The following is a 25,289-nucleotide window of genomic DNA, read 5'->3' as shown; positions in this document are numbered from 1 at the left end:
ATGGGTTTCACCAAACTGGTAAAGGTACTTCTCCTAGGTAAGGGTAATTTATGTCTGATTTTGAAAAACAAATCACAAAATTTAATATGTAACAAATTAATGAAATATTATATATCTAATCAAGTAGGTTTCAAACACAACAAAACATTATATTGCAAGCTATACCTTTTAATATTTATATGCAAATTGTTATGTACATACGAAACAAGATATTTACATCAAATGTAGAAAACGATTACATACAATGCATTTGTATAATGAGAGATGAAGGTTTATAATACAAACTCATTGTATTAGGTACTACAGATTGAAATGCAGAGATGAAACTATATGAAGCTGCCATTTTAAATACAATCATGACAACCAATGTTTGTATGAACATAAAGACATGTTTTATAAGACTGTTTTTTGTTGAGTATTTAGACCGACATTTCTGTCTTGGATGTGATCTTCCTTTTGTTTTAAGGGCAGAGATGTCTTCAGTTTTATACAATGGAGAGACATATCAATCAACTTGTGGTAAATGGTGTGCACAGCTGACATGACGCTAATATAAGCTCATCTAAGTCTCACTGATCAGCAATTCCAATCCACTTACCATAAGAAAGATAGACAAATGGGAGGGCAGTGTTAAGTATCAGGACGGCTTGGTGAAACATGTTGAGGCAGTCCAATTAAGGAATTCAGTTTTGTTTCCTACACCATTGTGTACTGAACTTTTAACTGCTTACATTGAGTTGCCCTTCAGGTTCTACTGGTAATCCAGGATAAGTTGAACCAACTCACAAAATGTATTGGAGATCAGTAGGCTGTGCACAGAATTTGGGCAAACATATATGGTTTGTTGCAGGTAGAGAGGGTCTACGCATGTTGTGCACTTGCTAGTTATGACAGTGACGTTGACTATGTTGGTCACAAGACAATTAAGAGGTCAGTGTGACAACTCGTTAGCCAAGACAGGACACTAACATACCCATCTAACTACTTGTTGCGGACCACCTGCGATCCCTTTCTTCACAATGGTATGCGCCAGCGGACCTCAAACAGTCATACAGGGTTAATTGACAGGTCACAACCAAACTTATCCTGGCATACCAGTACTTAGTAGTACATATTTTTAAACAATATGGTCCATAATGATGATGTTTTTTGCGAAGACATTTAGTTCAGGTCCACATACTACTGTTAAACTATGTTCATGTCATGTGATTTATGTTACAATTGTATCAGTACATCATACTGTCATGACTGTGGCAAAGGAAACTTGTCACCATTGATTAATTCTCAGTCTTGCTCAGCCTTTCTGTTTCTTCTTTCTTTTCTCTTCCTGAAATTAAAAACAAGGATGTTTATAATTGTGACATCACATCAAGTACATCAAATAAGGATGCAAGTTTTTAAGTCAATACATCATCAACATTGATAAGGATGATCGATGTTTCCATGAGTTCACATTTCCCAATCAGTATAATGCATCTATATCATATCGTCTTTTCACTACTGAAGACCATTCTGCAAATAAAACCAACCCTTCAGTTATACAATACTTGATGCTCTCTCTTAGGATCATCAACTCTACTTAATGAAGTGAGGTCAACAGTGAAATTGGAGTAATACTGTGGTTTAAAAAAGTCAGAGGTTTTCAACAGTAACATGATTAAAGGTGAGGATAAAATACAAGAAGCCATGTCGAACATGAAATACCAAGAACACATAAACATAATCCAGTTTACAGTCAAGAAAAGAGAATTCTCTTTATGTTTCTCAATGCATCAGACCAACCTAATACTCCACCATTAAATACCTTCCCATCAGTGAGAAAGCAGTCATAAAGCATCATTCCTACCATAAGAAGTTGTGGCAGTTGCTTCAACGCCACCTGGAACTGTGGAACCAGGGGTGATAATGCCTCTTTGTCTATCTCCATCTCCTTGATGCTGGTCTTCCCTGCTTCCTGCACCATCTTCTTGAAGTGATACACCTGCAGGCACACATCAGTGAGTGAGTGAGTGAGTTAAAATTTAACGTCACATTGGCAATATTTCAGCCATATCGTGACGAGAAGTTACACATTAATAATATATATATTTAGACTTTATAAAAACGAAGGACAGTACAATAACTAGAATAACACAGATTTCATTTAAAACTGGCTGAGGAACATTAAGAAGCAGAAAGAATGAGTTAACAACACAATATATAAATGGGCTAGTGATCTCCAGTACCTAAAGGGAGATCACCATACAGGGATCACAGGGACACACAGGTCACACATCAGGCTTTCGTCAGACCATACAAAAACATGCAGCCAAAGGTTTCTTATTGCTTATGGCTAGATATACATATTTTATTGGTTTCCATCATCTCAAAGTATGAAATTTGCTAAAGGGGCTCTAATCTCTGGCTTCTACCCAGCTGTCTAACACTGCCTGCTAGGGTTCACTAGCTGCTGTGTGTCGATTTGCTCGCTGACTCAAATAAGTGTGACAAGGGACTGGACTACCGTCTGTGAGGACAGTGTAAATAAAGTTTGAGGCAATATCCATGATAACTATACGCATTTCTAAACATTGATTGGGTACCTGTGATCTATGAAGATTTCAATATTACAAGCCTTTTCATTTGTAGGAGTGTACATGGTGTATATGTTACAGTCAATGTGTAAAATGTGATTCACTTATTTTGGCCATTTATAAAATGTCTAAATGTTTCAGTCATTTTACAAATAGTCTGAACAATCTAAAGACTAAATCTACCCTTGCATCCTCAGAACTGGTACATCCCTATTAAGCAGCTATGACCCCTTACCTCCTTATTCTCCAGGAAGGTCAAGGCTGTTCCCACTTTGCCGGCCCGAGCTGTCCGACCAACACGGTGGATGTATGTCTTGATGTGGGTCGTGGTGTCGTATGAAATGACATACTTGACATTCTCTACATCCATACCACGAGCCATCGCATCGGAGCAGATTAGTCTAAATGACACAAACAGTCTCATGTTGGAGATGGTCTTAGCATATGTACGGTTAAATGCAGCTTCCTAGTGAGATAGACAAGACTGTTTTAGATATGTGTTAGATTTGTTTTAGAACCAATCAGCTTGGGCTGGTACAATACACAAAATCAGGATACAATAAATAAATTGCAAGTGATATTTGATTGGCTAACCAAGCAATTTCTTTTGTGTTTCCATAAACTGAAAAATTTAGGCAATGCCCACTAACATACTTCTGTTTCCTAATTGGCTGATTATAGAATAGTAAAAAAAGTTTGAACACTTGGTGCACTGAAATTTAGTGCACAGCCACAACATGAGTAACATAAACCAACAGATATGTTACATATACTTTTGTATTGATAAGTTAACTGACGACAGTTGTATAGAAACTTGATGTACCATGATGCATCAATGGAAAGTTGTTTGAAGTTAACTGGTATACAAAGTATACAGTGATCAAGTCCTGTGATCAAGTCAAGTGATACACATCATGGTAGTGATGATGACTTACAGGTCCACCTTGTTGGCGGAGAAGTCATTGATCATCCTGTTCCTCTTGTTGGCAGAGAGACTGGAGGAGTATTCCTGTACCCGCACACCGCCAAACTCCTTCACCAGTAGGTACAACCTGATACACAGCATAATCATTGCACTACCAGTTTAACCAGTTTTGGGACAAGCATAAGCATTTGGGTCCCTTATAACTTTTGACATTTGTAGTTGGGTATATTTCTGATCAAATAAAGTAGAGAGCAATCGTGCAAAGTAAATTATATTTGTTCTTAGTGTATTTTCTGATTGTGGCCTTTGGCGCCAGTCTTGTCAGTCAAAAACCTTGTTGCCTGATGAATACATTAAACAACTGCAGCCAAATTACTTGAGCTGTGGTTACAGTTGTTGAAGTTCCTATATGGCTGACCTGTGTGTGGCTTCACGGGAGTTGGTGAAGCAGAGCACATGGCGGAACTTGAGCTGGTGTAGGAAGTGGAGGATGACAAGAGGCTTCTCTGCCCCTGACACACGCAGGTAATACTCCTGTAAACACAAGGTCAAGGTCAGTAGAAACCAAGGACTTGCCCATCAACCCCGGAGTAACCCATCAACCCCGGAAAACCCAACAACCCAGGACAAACCCACTAACCCAGGATAACCCATCAACCCGGGACTAACCCATCAACCCAGGACTAACCCATGAACCCAGGATAACCCATCAACTCAGGACTAACCCAACAACCCAGGACTAACCCATGAACACAGGATAACCCAACAACCCAGGACTAATCCAACAACCCAGGACTAACCCATGAACACAGGATAACCCATCAACCCAGGACTAACCCAGGACAAACCCACTAACCCAGGATAAACCATTAACCCAGGACTAACCCATGAACACAGGATAACCCAACAACCCAGGACTAACCCAGGACAAACCCACTAACCCAGGATAAACCATTAACCCAGGACTAACCCAACAACCCAGGACTAACCCATGAACACAGGATAAACCAACAACCCAGGACTAACCCAGGACAAACCCACTAACCCAGGATAACCCATCAACCCCGGACTAACCCATCAACCCCGGACTAACCCAACAACCCAGGACTAACCCATGAACCCAGGATAACCCATCAACCCGGGACTAACCCATCAACCCAGGACTAACCCAACAACCCAGGACTAACCCATGAACCCAGGATAACCCATCAACTCAGGACAAACCCATCAGCCCAGGAATAACCCATCAACCCTGGATAACCAACCAACCCAGGACTACCCCAACAACCCAGGACTAACCTAACAACCCAGGACTAACCTAGGACTAACCCTTCAACCCTGGATAACCCATCAACCCAGGACTACCCCATCAACCCAGGACTAACCCATCAGCCCAGGACTAACCCATCAACCCAGGACTAACCCATCAACCCAGGACTACTCCATCAACCCAGGACTACCCCATCAACCCAGGACTAACCCATCAGCCCAGGACTAACCCATCAACCCAGGACTAACCCATCAACCCAGGACTAACCCAACAACCCAGGACTAACCCAACAACCCAGGACTAACCCAACAACCCAGGACTAACCCAACAACCCAGGACTAACCCATGAACACAGGATAAACCAACAACCCAGGACTAACCCAGGACAAACCCACTAACCCAGGATAACCCATCAACCCAGGACTAACCCATCAACCCAGGACTAACCCAACAACCCAGGACTAACCCATGAACCCAGGATAACCCATCAACCCTGGATAACCCATCAACCCCGGATAACCAACCAACCCAGGACTACCCCAACAACCCAGGACTAACCTAGGACTAACCCTTCAACCCTGGATAACCCATCAACCCAGGACTACCCCATCAACCCAGGACTAACCCATCAGCCCAGGACTAACCCATCAACCCAGGACTACTCCATCAACCCAGGACTACCCCATCAACCCAGGACTAACCCATCAGCCCAGGACTAACCCATCAACCCAGGACTAACCCATCAACCCAGGACTAACCCAACAACCCAGGACTAACCCAACAACCCAGGACTAACCCAACAACCCAGGACTAACCCATCAACCCAGGACTAACCCATGAACACAGGATAAACCAACAACCCAGGACTAACCCAGGACAAACCCACTAACCCAGGATAACCCATCAACCCCGGACTAACCCATCAACCCAGGACTAACCCAACAACCCAGGACTAACCCATGAACCCAGGACTAACCCATCAACCCAGGACTAACCCAACAACCCAGGACTAACCCATGAACCCAGGATAACCCATCAACTCAGGACAAACCCATCAGCCCAGGAATAACCCATCAACCCTGGATAACCCATCAACCCTGGATAACCCATCAACCCCGGATAACCAACCAACCCAGGACTACCCCAACAACCCAGGACTAACCCAATAACCCAGGACTAACCCATGAACCCAGGACTAGCCCATAAATCCAGGACTACCCCAACAACCCAGGACTAACCCATCAACCCAGGACTAACCCATCAACCCAGGACTAACCCATCAGCCAAGGACTAACCCATCAGCCCAGGACTATCTTCTGCAACACTGCCTCAAGGTGTGTACATCACCCAGAACAGCCTACCAGCCCAGTACTACTAATTTGGGCTTCACCAATACATTCATATTGGTGCTCAGTCCTTTGCATGATGTGAAATGAAATTTTAGTATAAAGATTATGACAAAGTCCACTTGACCTTTATCCATATGTTCAGACACCAGTGTGTATAACAATCTTACTGTCAATCCCATGGGTGTGGTGAACTTGCCAATAAACTCTCCTCTGGGGGCTGCCATGTCTGAGGTCTCGTTCTCATCTATTGAAACAAAAGTATTGGAGATTCTGTATGTGATGTATTGCATACCAGGGAAAATAAATTGATCCAAAGATGAATTCTCACGAAAGACTATACCTTATCAATGTAACTGGGTTAAGATTTTGAATGTTTCATCACGATATAATAATAATAATGAAAAAAAAACTAGAGACAGAACAGACAATTTCGTTTTAAAAACATGCATAGTCTTCTTATTGATGCACTGCACATACAATATACATGATATATACCTTGTACAGTATAGGTATAAATTAAAACCTCAGACCAAAGATAGTCATTCCTGACCTGGTATCTGTTACTTACACCTACCTCTATCCTGTTCTCTGCCCCCTGTAAGAACTCGACCAACCCTCTTCTCCTCATCCAGTGTCACCTTGACAACAGAGGTAAACAATCGAGGCTGGAACAGTTTTAAGTGTTGCAGCTTCTCCGGGTTTTGGGACAACGTTGCGGAAAACAACAACTTCTGCAGCTGGAACATCAACAACAGAGGAACGTTCAACACGAGGGACTATGCAGCATAGACCTAAACACTGTCACTTGTCACCTGGACCCATGAAGATCCAGGGTAGAATAGGTCTTCAGCAACCCATGCTTACCATAAAAAGCGTCTATGCTTGTTGTAAAAGGTGACTAACGGGATCGGGTGGTCAGGTTCCCTGACTTAGTTGATACATGTCATCCTATCCCAATTGCATGGATCGATGCTTATGATATCAATCACTGGATTGTCTGGTCCAGACTCGATCATTTCGCAGACCGCCGTCATATAGCTGAGTGCGGCTTTAAACATACAACAAACAAACTTGTCATCTGTGTCGAACCGAGTCATTTTCTCTGAGAAATTAAGCTTACTGATATCCAGTAATTCATGTAGTTTGTATTTGTTATAGTTTGTACCTCATATGGGTCTGTCCTGTTCTGGAGCGTTTAATCAAATTTGCTAGATCAGCTACCGTAATTAGCCTAACCTTTGATCCACTTTAAAGATGGGATCAATGACATGTATCAACCAAGTCAGCAGCTATCTAAAGAGCAGCCACTGCAGTTTGTAGTATCAGCATGAACAGGGAGAACATAACAGGTGTAGTTTTTTCAAGATTGATCAAACTATGATTAAAATGGTTCTGTGCGCACCACAGTAACATATAAGATAAAAATTACATAGATGAATATAATAAATATAACAGCTTCTGACAAAATGTAGAAACTGGCACTGCTGTCGTGTACTTACAGGAATCTGCAGTCTGGAACAACTGAAAAGAGATCAAAACAAAATAATTAATTCAACTTATTGATGCACCATGGTCAGAGTGAGGGATTGAATAGGGACACCACTGCAGAACTAGAAATTAATCATGTCATTGTTAAAGTCAGGTCACGAGCATAAGAAAATGTGGGCCTACTCTGTCCTGGCCCTTGTTCTATGAAGTAATCTAGCGCTAAGGTGATCGCAACTCCCATACTTCAACATAGGCTTGCAATCATCATAACGCTAAGATCGCCTTGTGGAACAGTGCCCTGCAGACCCGCAGAATTTAATAGCTGCAGACCCTGACAAAACACTTCAGGCCTTCATTTTAAAAAAGGCAGCTTATTGTCACAAATAAATGGACACATAAATTTCCTGCAGGCCATAAGGAACAATACACATTTCAAATTACAGGCCTGATACGAGATCAACCTGCCACGGGCCTATGAGCAGGCACTTATTTCGAACACTGGTTATAGCACTAATACTGCTGATGAACACAATACTAGTCGAATGTGCCATCATGAGTGAATAAGGTGAGGTGAGGTGAAATGGGGTTTAACGTCGCGTCTAAGATTATTGCATTTAAATAGCGACGTGCATGCACGTGTGTGTGGCTGCTTGTACAAGTCCGGACTGATGCCGATTTAAAGTGCTAGCTTGCGTCGCGTCCAAGATTATTGCATTTAAATAGCGACGTGCATGCACGTGTGTGTGGCTGCTTGTACAAGTCCAGACTGATGCCGATTTATAGTGCTAGCTCACTGAGATACCATGCCGCAGTTTAACATGAATACTCCACTCAGGATCAGTATACTGACTCCGAGCCGACCAGTCCTTGTTTCAGTCCCTTAATGCCGAGCGCCAGACAGGGAAACAACAAGTACCATCTTTTAACGTCTTTTGGTATGACGCAGCCGGGGATCGAACCCCGGACCTTCCGCTCTCCAGGCGGACGCTCTAACATTAGACCACGGAGGCGGTCAATATACTGCTGATGAACACAATACTAGCTGAATGTGCCATCATGAGGGAATAAGGAGACACCACCTGTAAAATGTGTTTTGTTCAGAGAGTTGCTACATGAGTTGACTATTTCCTGTTTTCAAGATTTACATAGTATTAACTTTGATAATCATTTTGAAGTCCTTACTTTGCAACTGTCAGAGGTCCTGGGATTTCCCTGGAGCTAGAGCCTTGTTGGCAGCCATCTTGGTGGTAGACAGCACCCTCTAGTATGCTTAACCAGTCCTGCTTTATTTCGTCCATCATTCGGTCAGCCTCATCTATCACCTATAATCAGGATAATACATGTGACAAGTATTAAAAAGTGATATCAATATGAATATAAACAACATGTTGTCTGCCAAAAAACATTATTTTTATTACTATTGTTATCTACTAGTATTAATGTTCATTCACAAGCATGATAAAGTCACATCTGTTTTTCTAGCTAACCAAAAGCATGATGATGCTCCACAGCCTGGTGCCATTTTCCAGTCTTCGTCTATATGTTGTAATTAGTGACGTGTGAAACTGAGACATTACATCTGTGCAGTTGTTACAAGGGTATTGACTGGGACATATCTGCATGGTTGATCAAAATCATGAAACTTGCTTTAACAGATAAACACAAAGGTGTTTGAGTATCCTGAATCCAATCTTCTATGATTGGCAAATAGTTGGCCCAAGCCCCCTTTCAGGTAACTTTTAGAGTCTGTTTTGCAACCACTACCGGTAACTCCCCTGATAATTGTCCAAAAGCTCTGGAAATAGTGATAGGTCAAACTGTACCTTACCTAAGACAGGCTTATGTACTTACAAATATTAGTTAGCTATATTTGTCGAAATTTACCTACGCTTTGGCTATTCTGCCGTGAAAACAATACTTTCGGGAACACACTTTACAGCCAAGGCTTGTTTTCAACTTGGCATTCATAATTCCAACCTACCAAAAATCTCAGCTGAGAAAGATCAAAGCCTTCTGTGTTTGTGATGTGGTCCACAAGTCGTCCTGGTGTTGCCACGACGATATCCACTAAGCTTATGTGACCACGCAATCTGCATAGACATTTGATGGAAAGTTATGAAATTGCAAGACATAGTACACAGAAAGAATATTTATGGAATGATTAACTACCTAATTTCAAAACTAGTAAATGGCTAAATGACAATCAAGACGTTGCCTACATAGTTTTCTTTTTTTGTGTGCAGTCAAAGGCAACACCACACTGAACACATATTGAAGTTAATCAATCTGGCAAACATGCCCTGCTTCAAATCATTTTTAAAATTGGGGTTGTGGGAGTGGGTTGAATGTTGTGCCGCTTTCAGCATTATTCAAGTCATACCATGAGGGACACCAGTAATGGGCTTCACACATTGTACCCATGATTGGAATCAAACTCTGGTCTTCAGCATGAGGAGGGAAGCTTTAACTACCAGGCTACCCCACCACCCCATATTACTTGGTGAACTTATCACTGACCACTGGTAAAAGTTGCATATCATAGGTGAATCCAGAGGGGGCCCACCTCCTTTGAAAACCAAATGCAGTGTGTTGTAGGAAGTAAAATTATCTGGGTATTTTGATATTTTGGACCCATCCCTTTTAAAAATGCTGGATCTGCTCTTGCATATGAGCAGGATTGGTTGGATGGTTTGTTTTATGCCGCACTCAGCAACATATATTGACGGTGGTCTGTAAATAATCAAGTCTGGACCAGACAACCAAGTGATTGATATCATGAGCATCGATCCACGCAATTGTGATCGCTGACATGCATCAACCAAGTCAGCGATCCTGACCACCCGATCCTGTTAGTCGCCTCTTACGACAAACATAGTCGCCTTTTACGTTAAGCATGGGATGCTGAAGACCTATTCTTACCCGGATCTTCACGTGTTGCATATCAGCAAGAGGTAAACATGGTAAAATTCCTGAATACACAGAATATGAAGGTAAATACCAGTTTTATCAATTACAAATAAAACTTATGTTTTACAGCATGTTTGGAGTATGTTATGATGACACTAGAGGAGGGTGCTAACAATGTCAGCATTCACTGGATCATTGTACTTACTTTTTCATGACAAGAGTCTGTTGTTCACTGACAAGAGTCTTCTGACCAACAGCTAGCCCCACCTGTCACAAACACTAGTACTGTCATTACAACACTCAATTGGATGGATTCTGAGGGCTCAGAGGCTACATTTGTAGATGGTTCAGGTCATAAGCATATTTGATTGTAAAATAAAATATATTTGCCAATAAAGATAAAAGTAATAGAAGATATATGGTTCGTCATTAATGGTCATGCCTCAAGCCATCTGTATATCGTAGCGACTGCTAAAAGATCCATTAACACACAGCTACCTGGCTACTGTCATTATCAGCATGATCAAGTAATTAAGTTTCTGAAACAGTACCGGGGTAATATCTACTCTCCATCACTTTCACTGAATGCATTCATGGTAGGACATGCAAGAACATCGTTTTTCAAAATGACTTCATATTTTCATCATCTTCTCAATAATATGTTTCATTTTATGACTATCAACAGCAAGAATCCTTTAGACTTTTGGGGATATCCCTCTATGTTTTCTGCAGTCCATTCCATTCTAGGCCAACACTTGACCACCAGCACTGAAGTCGCCCCACCGTAACCACAGCTGACATCTAGGTCCCCCTTACCTTGAGCTCTGTCCCATGGACATAGGCCAGGAACACCTTGTAGACCTGGACAGCCAGATCCTTCACCGGCAGCACCACCACAGCCCGTACTCTGCGGACCACTCTTGACTTCAGGGCCTTCAATAAAGTTAGTGACGTCACTGATTGGAATGTTTAGTATTGATATATTGACTCAAACGTATCAATGATACATGTATATCAATTTTTAACAAAATTAGTTGTTCTATATGTCTATAAATCTATGTCTATAGATAAAACTTTCCTATCTACAGTCAAGTCTCGTTAATCCGACAATCGGCTTTATCAGACAATCGGCTTTATCAGACACAAATGATGGGAACCGATTTAATCAGTGCTATTTAGACCCGTTAATCCGACAGTCTCGCACTCCGACTCCGACACACCTAATTTACAAGGAAATGCTGAAATCACTCATTAATCAGTCTCGTTAATCCGACACAGTGATCAGCGTACTCCGTGGTCATCTGCCCGCGAGTAGACAGCCCCGTGTTTTGATGCAAGATGAGTCGGCTGCATATTTCAAAGGGTGCAGAGATAAACTTGCTTAAAAATAAACAATTCATTTTTTAAATACACAAAACAGGATTAATCACATGCCTAGATTACCTCAATCTCTTTAAAATCGGATACAAGTTCTTGCTACCGCTTAAGACATCCCATTACAGGTCACGTCAGAACGACCTTTCGCGAACTTTGACCGACCAGTGAAATTACTGACAGGATGTCCAATTTTCGATCACGAACGTTGATACTACCTAATTTCGTTTATCCGACGTACTCGTTAATCCGACATAATCATATGCAACCAACAATGTCGGATTAACGGGACTTGACTGTAGATCTGCCATTAGTTAACTTATTGTTAAATATGACCTAGACTGATCCTTTAAATGTTTAAAATATAATTTCCAGCCTTTTAATTGTCCATTTTAACCATGGTAATCTTAACAAATGTAAGTGTTTCTGTGGCAATGAATTATTTATTTAGTATTGATATTCATAAATATGTATCAATACAGTATCAACATTAAAATGTATTGAAACTTTGATATACCATGACACCCCTAGATAAAGTTCTACTGATTACCAGTCACACTGCAGTTCCAGTTCAATCATACTTGCACACAGTTTTATCAAAATGCATATTTATAGATGTGATGTACAATTATAGTTTGTGTGTTTTGTTCTTTGTTGTATGCCCCACTCAACAATATTCCAGCTATATGGCAAAGGGAGTCTGGAGGAGACATTATGAGCAATGTCTCATTTCGTCAGGGGACGATGACATGTATCCAACTAAGTCAGCAAATTTGATCACAACATCCATTTGGTGCCTCTTTGGACAGACATAGGGTGTTATAACGTATTGTTATACTATCTGCAACTCTGTGGGAATCCCAGTTCAGCATACCTCCCAAGTGACCCATATTTGTCTTGTGACACTATTAAAATGAGGAGGTCACTGAGGTCAGGCTATGTGACTTGGCAGAGATTGTTTGTCATCATACCCTGATGACTTAAGATGTTGATTATGCTATCGATCACTGCTTTCACTTGCCCAGGCAGCGATAATGTAACTGTAAGAATGCTGGCCACAAGATACATTAAATGAAAAAATAGTGCCAGCCAGATAGTATAAAAGACTCAGATAATTGTTGGTCTGAAGTAATATTACTAAAAAAACCTGCAGCTTATTGTGACAAATAAATCAACAGATGAATTTTCTGCCTGCCACAAGGACCAATACAAATTTGAAACTGCAGGCCCAACACAGTATCTACCTGCCATGGGCCTATGGGCAAGCGCCTTTTGAACTCTGAACATGCTGAACAAAACACCTACCTGCACAATGGGGAGTACAAAAGCCAGTGTCTTCCCGCTTCCTGTTGGTGCCGACACACAAATGTCATTAGGTCGGTATCCACCTGACCCAACCAGCCAGCCATGCTTGATGACCTCGAGGACTTGAGGAACGACCTGCATCTGCACTGAGTGAACAGAACAACTTTAAGTTTTGTAGTTTTCTGATGGACTGATGTTGCAAATAGTGAGAGATTTTATCAGTGTTCAATATGTGTTCAATACTTTCTGGAGAAATATAGAATGTGGGACACCAGGGTAGGTGGGCCACCTGTGATCCTATCATGCCTATAGAATCTGAATCAGTACATTGTACATGACATACGTCATCCATTTTAGTACTACTACTTATTTAGGAAAAATAAAGTAAACTGGAGAGTTAAAAAAATAAATACAAAAGTCCTGTCAGCCTTGGCTGCCAGATGTTTCACATTTTATGACTGAGGAAAACATGAACATGACAAAAAATTGATTCATGCTGGACCTCGAAATGATTGAAAGACATTTCCATCAGTGCTGCACACTCTCAAATGTTTAAAAATCAAACTTTAGATTTAAGAATGCATATACGTGAATACAGAATAATAGAAGTTGTTGGGTTTTTTTTTATTACCTGGGAAGAAATGGGATATTTTGTTCTCAGCAAGCCTCTCCACCAGGAGTGGATCTAGGCCAACCATCTCGTTGATCGGAAGACGTTTGTGTCTCAAGTCTGCACTGATGACATCGGGACTAGCCAGCCAATCAGGCAATACTCGCAGTACCTGCAACCATGGTAACCAATATGTTATGTGTGGTAAAACCTGTGTGATCTGCTTGGAACATTACCTTCAATATCTTACACCATCTGTGTGGCTAAACACGATATATGCTTAGTATTCAATACATGTTTAAGTGAAACAGGAAATAGCAGTCAGTGCTAAAACCTTTGAGTCTGCCAGCCGAAAAGGGTTCTTAGAAGCATTTTCAGTAGATCTTAGTGTTGTTAGATAAAGCTGTATATGCTACTTATTTCCAAGTCAGTTTTATGCTTACTACCAATCTACATAGAAAAAAAATATGTGTACAATGCCTAGACCTAAACTAAAAATAGGAAAACAGCCTAGTTCTTCTTTATATCAATGACCTATCAAACAAAAAGCAAACAAACAAAAAAATGAACTAACTTGCTCTTTCTCTTTCTTCTTGAAATCTCCAAGTACAGTGAATCCTCCAATTTCCTGCCCTCCTTCCCCTAATGTCACCATAGTAACAGGATCAGCTTCCATCTTGTCTTGCTCCTCATCTTCTTCATCTGTAGCCACCTCCTCCTCAACTTCCTCAACTGTAGTCTTATCCTTCTTTGTTTCACCCTCTAGTTTACTCACTGACACATCAGAATCACTACCCTTCTCTTCCTTACTCGATTTGTTCCTTTTCTTTTTGTGTTTCCTTGTTATGTGTAGCTTGTCATCATTGTCATCATCTGATAATTCTTTACTTTTCTTCTTTTTCTTTTTATGTTTTGATGTTGAGTCTGTTTCATCAAGAATATCATGCTCAGAATGATCCGTATCTTTATCCCTTTTCTTCTTCTTTTTTTTTTTCACCACATCGTCTTCTTGTTGTGTTTCACTATCTTTGTGTTTCCGTTTTCCCTTAGCGCCGACATCGTCATCCTCTAAAGCTTTATTCCGCTGTCTTGCCTCTGCCTGTGCCTGGAGTCGGGCTAGAATGTCCTGGGCTTTGTCTGCTGTTTCATGTTCATCTTCATCACCTTCATCTCCCATGAACCTGAAACATTCAGTGACGGTATCAGACAAAAGTTAAATCATAATATTAGCGACACTGTGACCTCACCAAAAGTTAGCTGGGTGGTTTTAGGGTTGGGGGAAAGATGACAGTAGATATCACAATAATTACAGAGAAATGAGACAGGCATGTGTCAGTATGGCATTGTCTGAGGTATAAGGTCTTCAATAACTATTCTTCAAGTGTTTTACTGTGACAGGTGATAACTTGAATTTTTTTTAATTTCAGGAATTGTCAAGTATTGTCTGATATAATTTCAAAAATGGAACAATTGGCTTCTATGTGTTCTCTGTCCATCATGTTGTGACAGCATTATCCTTCTGTTGTCATAACCTACTCATGTTATCCCACTCATGTATGCAATAGTTGTTACTGTTAATCCTCCACCTACTATTCTGAACAATCATCCTTATTCAGTCTTGCTTGACAATGGTATAAGGATCTATACTGAAACGCCTTCTGTACAATATTAAAGAAGTTGTTATCCATAATTTGTGTCTACTTTGTCATCTGGCAACTTCTAAGTAATGCCTATCAAACAATTTAACTGGGGTAACCATTGCACGAGTGTCGGTTTAGGGAAATTAGACGCAGTCTATCAACTTGTGCCTGTGCGTGATTTTGTGGAAACCGGAGACTAGCCGAGAGCCGTTAAGATCCCCAAACAGTCAAGACAGGGTCGAGCTGAGAGTGTGTCATGTCTTGATGGTTGAACCCCTCGCGGTTCTCGGCTGTACTGAGTAGTACTGTAGATTGTGGATGCATGTATGTTCTGTTAATGACAGCAGGCGATTTATTAACTACACTGTAATTCCAAGGCAGAAAATCGAAACATATAAAATGTGTGTACAGTTCGCCATATTAATGAACTGGTAAGTTCAGTTGTAAATAAAACTGTAAAATATCGGGAAACTGTGTAATCTTACCTGCTGACAGCGAAGAGAGACATGGTGTTGTCTTCTTGTTTCAAAACTACTCGGGCAAACAGTATAATTTTACTCAAAACTCAATAACATGGTTTGTAACGTGGGTACTTGTCGTCTGCTCGTTATCAGTTTCCAAAATTCCGCATGCCCTCATGGGCGCAGACATCTTGCATGACGTATTGTGGGAATCTGTCGTCCAATCATATTTCGACAAATAGCCTGGGAAGATCAAAAACTAAAAGAAGTCTTTGAAATGCTAAAAATATTGTTATTACTTTATTCTTTAATCAACAAATATAATAACTTGTCATTACAAACACTATAGGTGATAAGAAAATTGAAAAAAAACCAGGAAACTGATTCACTAATAATAATAAACATGTGATATATTTCATTTCCGTGGTTTTCGATGATTGCTTATTTTAGTAGCAGCTTGACGTATTGAATCACTTCCGGTTTCAACATGGCAGAATGGCTGTCAAGTTGCGCCGAGAAACAATTTTCCACCCATTATAAACATCTAAAGAAGATGTATTCATCGGGACTGATGTCCAAGACTGTTATTATATTTCTTCTACTGTCCGGGGTTGGTGTCGCTTACCTTGTCACCAATATACCCCGTCTGATGACTATTTTCATTCTCATCAGAAAGCAGCTGTCAACTTCTCAGATGCGATCACCTTCCATCTCCTTCATGCCACCTGAAACATCGCTAGTTATACGACCGAAAAACAAATTGACGATTAGCCCAGGTAAATTACACATGTTTTGACAAATAGGCCCACTTTCTCACACTGGTTAATTCTATTGACATGGTTGATGTTTGTGAAAGTTACATTTTCTTGAGACTAATTTAAAAAAAAATAATAATGAAAGTAAAACTACTGGTTCCAATTATTGTAGTGATTGTGGATTATTCATATCGCATGGCTGGCTTGAAACATGGGTGCTAATGAGTCAACAATGGTTATTTAGCCAAAATGTTTACCAGGAATTGCTGTCAGACATCGATTTTTAGTACCTTTTCATCTCGTGATCAACACCTGGTTAGTACCTGCAACAAATGTCAACAATCATATGTATGCAGTATCTGGGCTAGTCACTCTTCATATTTTTCAAACACACTCCCTGCTAATGTCAATAAGTTTTATTTCAAAAATTGATTTCATTTGATTACATTGGGAAAATCTGCTTATAGACATGATGGAGATGTTATGGCTAAGTAATTCTAACTGAAACCCGTTACAACTAATCCTACGCTTAGGATTGTAAAACAGTAAGGTATGAACAATGAAACTGGTACCTATGGTTAAAGACTGTACCAGCAGGCATGGCAGGAATAAGGTTACCCGCCTTAACGTTACTATTACTAAGTACTGTAACAAAAAGTGGGCAAAGTACTGTAAACGAGAACGAATTCAGTAAGCTATTGCGAATTAATCAAAGATAGATACGGCCGTATGTCTGTTAGTCAGATAATAGTGAAAACATGGAAGGATTAGTTGTTTACTCACCATGCTCTCAGATCTATTGAATGTACCTACCCATGTAAGTAAGTATCCAGACCGGACTAGTGCATAAGTAACTCCCTGGAAAATGGCAGCCTTTCCAAAAGCTAGATAATTAATATTTTTGGTTTTGCTCATGTTACTTGGACATTTTGGATGTATTTGTCATGTTTATTGTATTATTTATGTTTTCCCAGAGGTCCAAAAGGAGGCTGTGGCAGCACTGACAGTGGCCCTGGATCTTCAGTCACAAGGGAAAACTGAAAAGGCCATAAAAGTCTTTCAACATGCTCTTGCTCTTGACCCTTTACACGCTGACATCCTCACAGCCTATGGAGAGTTCATTGAACAGCATGAAAATGATGTAATTAAAGCTGACCATTTATACCGAAAAGCTCTCCATGCCCATCCAGAACATGAAAAAGCTTTGGAAAACCGACGCAGAACACAACCAGTTGTAGAAGAAATAGACCAAAGAACTTTCAACAGAATCGATCAGAAACGTGATAAACTGTATCGTGTACCTCCAAATCATCCAGGTTTGCGGCGAGCTAAAAAAGAGTCCTATTTCTATCATATATTTCATTCTAATGCTATTGAAGGAAATACTCTGACATTAGCACAAACTAGGTCAATTATAGAGACTCGTATCGCTGTGGGAGGAAAGAGTTTGGCTGAGCAGAATGAGGTCTTGGGTCTCGATGCTGCTCTAAGTTACATAAACAGTACTCTACTGGGTCGTGTAGGGCAGTTGTGTTTAGAGGACTTGTTAGACATTCATCGTCGAGTCCTAGGATATGTTGATCCCACGGAAGCAGGGAGAATCCGAAAAACTCAGGTGTTTGTAGGAGATTTTCAACCCCCTCCACCTCAAGATGTGCCAATGTTAATGAACCAATTTGTTGATTGGTTGAATGCAGAGGAAGCGTTAGAACTCCATCCAATAGAATTTGCTGCTCTTGCGCATTACAAACTTGTGATAATTCACCCATTTTATGATGGCAATGGGAGGACTTCAAGGCTGTTAATGAATCTGATTCTGATGCAGGCAGGATTTCCGCCTGTGACGGTGAAGGTTGAGGACCGTCTGAGATACTATGAGACAATTCAGATGGGGAATGAGGGCGATATTCATCCTTTCATTCGTTTTATGGCTGAAAGTACCGAGAGAACTTTGGATGAGTTTTTATTATCTGCAATAGAGAATCCAGTTTCTCATTCTCATCAAATAAATCAGACCAGTAATAAAGGTCGTGTCATTGACATGGATGAAGAAGAAGAAGAAGATGAGGAATACGATGATGAGGAAGATTATGGAAGTGATGAGCAGGAGGAAACTGGGGAGTGAAAGACTACAAATATATTCATCAGATATGATCAGATGATGATTATCATGACTATTGGTTTGGAAGTTGTTTTATTCCAATTACCGTATTCGATGTAATAAGCGCCCCGCTCTAATAAGCGCCCACGGCGGTGTTTGCTAATGTATTAGCCAGTGAACAACCCCAATTAGCACCCTTTCCAATTGATCAAGACTTATTTTTTCTTGTATAATACGCACTGTGTTATAAGCACCATTAATTATGGGCAATTATATATAAACATTTCAGGCTGTCAGCATAAACCACAAAATTTACAATCTTTTATCTTTGTTTTCTTCACCAAAATAATATTCTAATTAGAGCCCCCTAATTCTAATTTTGAAAGCACCCTGGGAGCTTATTACGTCAAATACGGTAATAGATATACAAAATCTGAACTAAAAGTGATGAAACATGATAGTGGTAAAAGATAGAGCTTTTGGCTTGATGGTATGTTTTTTTCACTTTCAAATATTAATATGATATTAGGAATAATACATGAAGCTGAAACAAGTCCCTGGAAAGTTGTTTCATCAAGATCAAGACTTTGGTGTATTGTTTGTAGTAACCATGCTGAAAAGTAATGTGTGTCTGGACAGAATTTTATTTAGGTTAACAAAATCAACTTGGTTCCAGGTAGACATGGTCTGTCCGACCATTCATCTCATGTACAGCCATGATATTTTCATCAAATTGGTCTCATGTCAGAAAAGTTATGAAACATTATGCTAATATTAAAAATAAATAATTTCTTGTTTACATATCTGACGAGGATGGTGACCACGGTTACCTGAAAGACATTTATGTTTACCTTGCCATTCTTATCTGCATGTTTTGTTAACCAGTCAGGTGACATACAAAGAGTTTCCAGACCCCTGTCTTAATGATATTATTATTGGCTACCTGTTTGGTTCAAGACTTAGCATGATGCATTTTGTTGGTTTTGTAATATCCAAATGGAGTAAGGGTGTTTACTCCATATATATTTATCACTGTGTAGTCCATGTAGTCAGTGACAAGTGCTATTGTATATGTGTGTATGTGTCATATCAGCCACTGAGCTGTGACAATGTTATGAACATGATGAACGTGTGGTGGAGCTTCTGAACGTGTTCACTTTATCAATGTTTATGTGATATGTTCAGGTGAACCTGTTAGCTATGCTGTGATTGAATGTATACTTATTTCTTAGCTCTACTGTGATAAGAATTCAGAAAGAAAAAGTAATTGATTGGAAAGTTTAGTAGCGACATGAATCAAAGCATCACAATATATATCAATTAATAACAGGGGGCACGGGTGGCCCAGTCGTCTAAGGCGCCGCGATTCGCTGTGCAGAGTTGCGTCCCTTGGGCACGCCAGAAACCTATGATTGTGGGTTCGAATGCCGGTTCGCCCCGATTATGTTTCTAGGTTTGTCAGCACCATACCCGTGCTCGTGGGTTTCACCAAAGTGGTAAACGTCTGAGACCTGCATCACTTCTGGCTTTCCTCCCACATTAAGCTGACACGCCGCGATATGACTGGAATACTGTTAAAAGCGGCGTTAAACCCAACTCACACACATACAATTAATAACAAATGAGTTATTTTGTATGTTTGTAGAAAAAACATTTCTATCGAGACCTGCAATTATTCAACTTCTTGCTAAATAATAACTAGGCTGATCCATAAAATGTTTACAATTGAATGTTTTGCCTTCTTATTGTCCAGCTTATCCATGGTAGTCTTGCCTTTCTTTGGCAGTGAATTAATAATGTAGTATCAGTATTCATAAATTTGCATCAATAATGCACGTTAACGATACATTGATGTTGTGATCTACGATGAATTCCCTAAAGAAAACCCATTAGTCTCATCATGCTTCTAATCAAAATAATCATAATAATACAAGAATGTTTGTGTATCTAACTTGTTTAATAGCGTAACTGGGGGCACGGGTGGCCCAGTCGTCTAAGGCGCCGCGATTTGCTATGCAGAGTTGCATCCCTTGGGCATGCCAGAAACCTATGATTGTGGGTTCGAAAACTCAACATATCTTTTACAGTGCCCAGGAATTTGAGTAAACAAGGTTTGTGGATGTGTATTTTTGCCAAAAACTGATATTGAATTACACATGGCTTTCAATGCTTATTGGTTATGTACATGATGTATGTTATGTTGAAGGTATCTGACATTTCACGTTTGTGTTCATAGAGTAAAGATCTATTGCACTGCAGTGTAGGATGTGGGGTCAAAGGTTAACAAACGTGTACATAAATGACATACAAGGAAAAGGGTGAATATTGACATAGATTTGGGCATAGGATTATGATGGTTATGATTGTTTGAAGTGTTGTGTGACAATGTCAGCTTGGTGTGCAGAGTTTAGAATCAATGATGTGGAGAAGATGTGGTGTGAATGTTTCTCTGCTTCCTTTGTTTGGTAATTAATTCATTTAAGGGCAGATTATTATTTTCAGATTTCTAAGATCAAATTCTTATAAGAACTGGGGTATATTTCAAACAAATATTAATTGGTATTCTTGGATGGTTGCTCTTCATCAGCAGTCATAACTCCCTGTGCAGAGTTGCATCCCTTGTATGTGCCAGGATTCAGTCATCGTAGGTTTGAATCCAAAATTCCCCCTGCTTTTGAACCTAGATTTGTCGGGACAATTGCCCTGCTAAAACCTGTATCACTTTTGGCTCCTTTACTTCTTCCTTCTTTCTGACAGGTTGTGATATAACCATGATATTGTCCATATCTGCTTAATTACATTGTTTATTGTGAGCTTTGGCTCCATCTGTGTGACGTGACCCTGAAATGATAATACACTCCAATATGTCCAGATACGAATGTGTCAATTTATTAATGTCAGCAAGGAATACTCACATCTGTCGCATTAATTTCATGCTCACATTAATATCATGACTTACAGTAGCTTGGAGAATATTGGTCGATGAACTGAGAGCCTTAGACTAGGGAACAGATCCTATCATGCCTGCAGGATGGTAAATATGTTGAAAATGGTATGTACGTTATTCACTTTGTGCAAATATGTGTTTTGAATGTTCAAAATGTACAAAATGGAAAGCTGTTACCCATGATTGACAGGTAAAACTGATCACCTATCTGTAAACAAATCTACATACTAATATATGAAACCAATCTCAGATCCCTGGTCCTGAAATCCACGAAATCCAGTGCCTTGTTTACTGTGGCAGAGATAACATTCTTTTATGTTGTCTGATACTTGCTCTGTTGGGGAGCTGATGTTTTCTGATATCTGCTCTGTTGGGGAGCTAATGTTGTCTGATACTTGCTCTGTTGGGGAGCTGATATTGTCTGATACTTGCTCTGTTGGGGTGCTGATATTTTTTATACTTGCTCTGTTGGGGAGCTGATGAGTCTGCTGTGTTGTGTGTTGTACATGAACAAGTGTAATACAAGAGTACAGTATTGCAATACAAGGTACGAGTATAAGACTGATGGACATCCTCATCATGCATCAACTACAGATGACTACATAGATGAAATTATTTATTAAATTTAATTATTTATCCCAAATTTTTATCATGTCTGTGACAAGTTATCTAGAAAATGAATACCGGTAAACATGTGTTTGTCTACACCGACCTAGTGCATGTTTTGTGAAACGCAGGTATTTGTTTTTTTGTCGTATCAATATTGGGGAGCTGAATAAGAATGGCATCTTGAGGACATTAATAGTTCAAGGTTTTTGCCGTTAGTAACACGTTCAAGCTTGTAGACAAGTCAGATACCAGTGTCTAGGGATTTATCAAGCGAAATGCCCATGGTGGACAAATAGGGGAAATAACCTTTCTATGTCTCAATAATGAAGGTCGTAAATTAAGAGGGGTTTTCACACCAATGTAACTATATAGAGCTTGGTACTAAAGCTTTATTTCTCTTTTCCGATCCTGTTATCAATCATAGTGCCAAATGTAAATTTCACTCAAGAGTCATTGTTCTGGTTGGCAAAAATAGGTTTCATATGCAGTTAACTATTTCAGTTTAAGTTAAACTCTTGGAAATAAAAGTTCAAAGTTACGTCAGAAATTTCATTTAACGCAGACTATGTTTGTTATCTTACTTTCTCTCTTTTATTTTTTTTACCAAATTTAGAAAGATATTTGTAAAACATGCAAAACGCAATTATTTGGCTTAATGTAGGTTGATTATTAGATGCTTCCTGGTATATAATGGAAGATACATAGGATGACTACTGTGTGTCCTTGTGTGGTGGTACAAGGCATGAGGTACCACTGATTAATACCTCTGTGAAGTGTGTGTATGTACTGTGTCTGTGATGAATGACTGGGGACTGTATGCTGCTACAGTTGGTCTGACTATCCTGTGATCTACAAATGTTATTTATTTAATGAAGTATATTTTGTGGTTTACATGTTGTTCTTGTTGTATTTCCCCCATGGGGATTCAGGGACAGAGGGGGTCCCCTGTTCAGAAGAGGGGATTAACATGATGATCAGGTGGTCATAACGTGTGACCTGGCAGATTGGGCGACAAATGGCACCGACTCAGTCTCATTTACAGACTGCCATGATACAGCTGGGATACTGCTGACTGTGGAGTAAAACAACAACTACTCCCCTGGGTCTATCCCTGTTAGGATTGCATCTTGTTATGATTGCAGATAAACTGAGTAATTGGTGGCCACAATATCTACACATGGACCAGTTGGTGTCACTGTACAACCAGGGCCCCATTAAAAAATTATCGTAATGCTAAGACGATTGTAACTTCTATTCTTTGACACTTACGACAGTTGAAGTGCTCAGATCGCTTTGTGAAATGGATCCCTGGGTTGGTATTCATAATAAAATGAGGTTTTTCCAGAAAAGTTTTTTATGAATACTGACCCTGGTTGATAAAGTACTGAGGCACCTGTTAGCATGACACCATGCTTGTCGCAAGAGGCAGCTAACAGCAGGTCAGGTTGGTTGACATAAACATAAGGCCAACTATGTGGATGGATGATCATGACTAATCACTGGATTGTCTGGTCCAGACTTGATTATTTGCAGACCATCATGTATACTGCTCTGAAAAAGAAACTGCATGGTTTCTTTTGGTGCTTAGTAAAGCAGCAATATTGCTGTATGCAACAAACAAACAAAACCTGCATCTTACAGGTTTAATCACTGGATTGTCTGGTCATGGTAAGCAGTGACTAAATTGGATTTGATTTTCAGGATTGGTGATCATGATTTTGTCCATTGCAGGACACCTTACACTATTGACGTCAACAACTGGTTTGTCAACCTCTTGATTAATGACATACCACCATGAATTACCTGGCTCATCACTGACTTGGCCGTAAAACAAGATCCACTCACCCATTATCTGGACCAGATCACCTGAGGCTGTGGTGATACAATAGTGATGATTTCTCTGTATTATTCACTGACAGACTGTAATCGGGCTCCTTGTTAGCTACCATGGCTATGCAATAGTTTTACTATCCCACTTGTACAGGTTGAGGCTTTAAATCTTAGATGTTGCATAGCATAAGGGAACGATTCACAGCTAGTTGATTGAGCGTCGTGCTCACACTTTCAACCATTTGTTTGCTAGTTCAAAGCCGATGATACACAGGTCCTTGTAATGTAGATGTTTTACTGCTAACCCAAAAATATAACTACAATTCGAATGTGCTATATTTTATTCAGTAAGAAATGTATACATTGAAATATATATCTTTTATGAAAATGTGTACAAAAATAAATACATATACATTGTGGACAAATTACAGTCAAAAGTTGCAGAAGGACGCACAGGCGATACTCAATAGTATGTACAGTAAGAACAAAGTAAAACGCCCCCCCGAATGAAGTGTCGTAAAATCACAAACAAGGCGACCATAATCATCTCGCGTAAGTGACTGGTTATTTAATAGAGCGTTCTTACTTATTTTTGTGTTTCTCGTCTCCAAGGGGTTTTCTCTGAGGGGGGAGGTCGGAAAATGAAAGTGCGTGCGGGATGTAGGGCGTGCGGGATGTTTGTGTATGTGTGTGCGTGTGTGTAGGGTGGGGGTCAAGACAGCGATAGAGGGGGTCGCCAAAGTTTATCACCATCCTTGGGTAGGTGGGAGTTATGTTTGTGTGGCGGATGCAAAATACGACACAGTCCTAAGGCCAATCACACCGCCCGCGCCCACCCAACTATAAATGACCAGTCCCTAATAATAATCATAATACATATTACTGATACAATTATGATCTCACATTATAACAGTGGAACGTATCCAGTGGAATCCATCTGCCTTCTGCTCACATCCCCATACTGTCACGTCCTAGTGTGATCATTTGATTACTACCGGCTTATTGAAGTCATATTAATTCTTAATCTGGTTAAATCTGACAGTTCACATCGCAGTACTTCAACCCAGACTCTTTGTTGGAACTCCGAAATTTACGCCGCTTTAAGCAATAATCCAGGCATTTCATGGCGGGGGAGGCCAAATTCG

General features: G+C 40.0%; 2 protein-coding genes across 3 annotated transcripts; one reads left to right on the top strand and one right to left on the bottom strand.

Annotated features, from left to right (window-relative positions):
- Positions 1 to 161: 161 nt before the first annotated feature.
- LOC139462426 (ATP-dependent RNA helicase DDX51-like) lies at positions 162 to 16,102 on the bottom strand. 2 transcript variants are annotated; one of them, XM_071244131.1, is made up of 16 exons: positions 15,927 to 16,102; positions 14,376 to 14,982; positions 13,823 to 13,973; positions 13,192 to 13,337; positions 11,329 to 11,445; positions 10,718 to 10,779; positions 9,587 to 9,695; positions 8,788 to 8,927; positions 7,617 to 7,638; positions 6,692 to 6,854; positions 6,285 to 6,361; positions 3,917 to 4,032; positions 3,509 to 3,625; positions 2,809 to 2,974; positions 1,847 to 1,981; positions 162 to 1,327 (listed from the first exon to the last, which is right to left on the bottom strand). In XM_071244131.1, exons 1-16 carry the CDS (start codon positions 15,947 to 15,949, stop codon positions 1,295 to 1,297), a joined length of 2,184 nt encoding a protein of 727 aa, XP_071100232.1. In that variant the 5' UTR covers positions 15,950 to 16,102; the 3' UTR covers positions 162 to 1,294. The 2 variants fall into 2 exon arrangements, with proteins under 2 accessions (XP_071100232.1, XP_071100233.1); XM_071244132.1 differs by lacking the exon at positions 3,509 to 3,625.
- Positions 16,103 to 16,389: 287 nt separating this feature from the next.
- LOC139462425 (protein adenylyltransferase FICD-like) lies at positions 16,390 to 21,461 on the top strand. The gene is made up of 2 exons (XM_071244130.1): positions 16,390 to 16,678; positions 17,632 to 21,461. Exons 1-2 carry the CDS (start codon positions 16,390 to 16,392, stop codon positions 18,780 to 18,782), a joined length of 1,440 nt encoding a protein of 479 aa, XP_071100231.1. The 3' UTR covers positions 18,783 to 21,461.
- Positions 21,462 to 25,289: the final 3,828 nt, after the last annotated feature.

This window comes from Haliotis cracherodii, unplaced genomic scaffold (genome assembly GCF_022045235.1).
Source record: "Haliotis cracherodii isolate W230 unplaced genomic scaffold, xgHalCrac1.p SCAF_15, whole genome shotgun sequence".
Lineage (NCBI taxonomy): Eukaryota > Metazoa > Mollusca > Gastropoda > Lepetellida > Haliotidae > Haliotis > Haliotis cracherodii.
Note: the sequence above shows the minus strand (reverse complement) of the source record. Positions and strands in the feature narration are given on the sequence as shown.

What these genes read in the sequence shown, in the direction of transcription:
- LOC139462426 (XM_071244131.1), bottom strand. Translation starts at nt 15,949, where the DNA reads ATGTCTCTCTTCGCTGTCAGCAG. An exon ending in TTTCTCAGCTGAGATTTTTG is followed by an intron (nt 8,928 to 9,586) that starts GTAGGTTGGAAT and finishes TCCTGATTATAG; the next exon opens with GTGATAGATGAGGCTGACCG. An exon ending in TCCGCCAACAAGGTGGACCT is followed by an intron (nt 2,975 to 3,508) that starts GTAAGTCATCAT and finishes TGTGTCATTTAG; the next exon opens with ACTAATCTGCTCCGATGCGA.
- LOC139462425 (XM_071244130.1), top strand. Translation starts at nt 16,390, where the DNA reads ATGGCAGAATGGCTGTCAAGTTGCGCCGAGAAACAATTTTCCACCCAT. An exon ending in CAAATTGACGATTAGCCCAG is followed by an intron (nt 16,679 to 17,631) that starts GTAAATTACACA and finishes ATGTTTTCCCAG; the next exon opens with AGGTCCAAAAGGAGGCTGTG.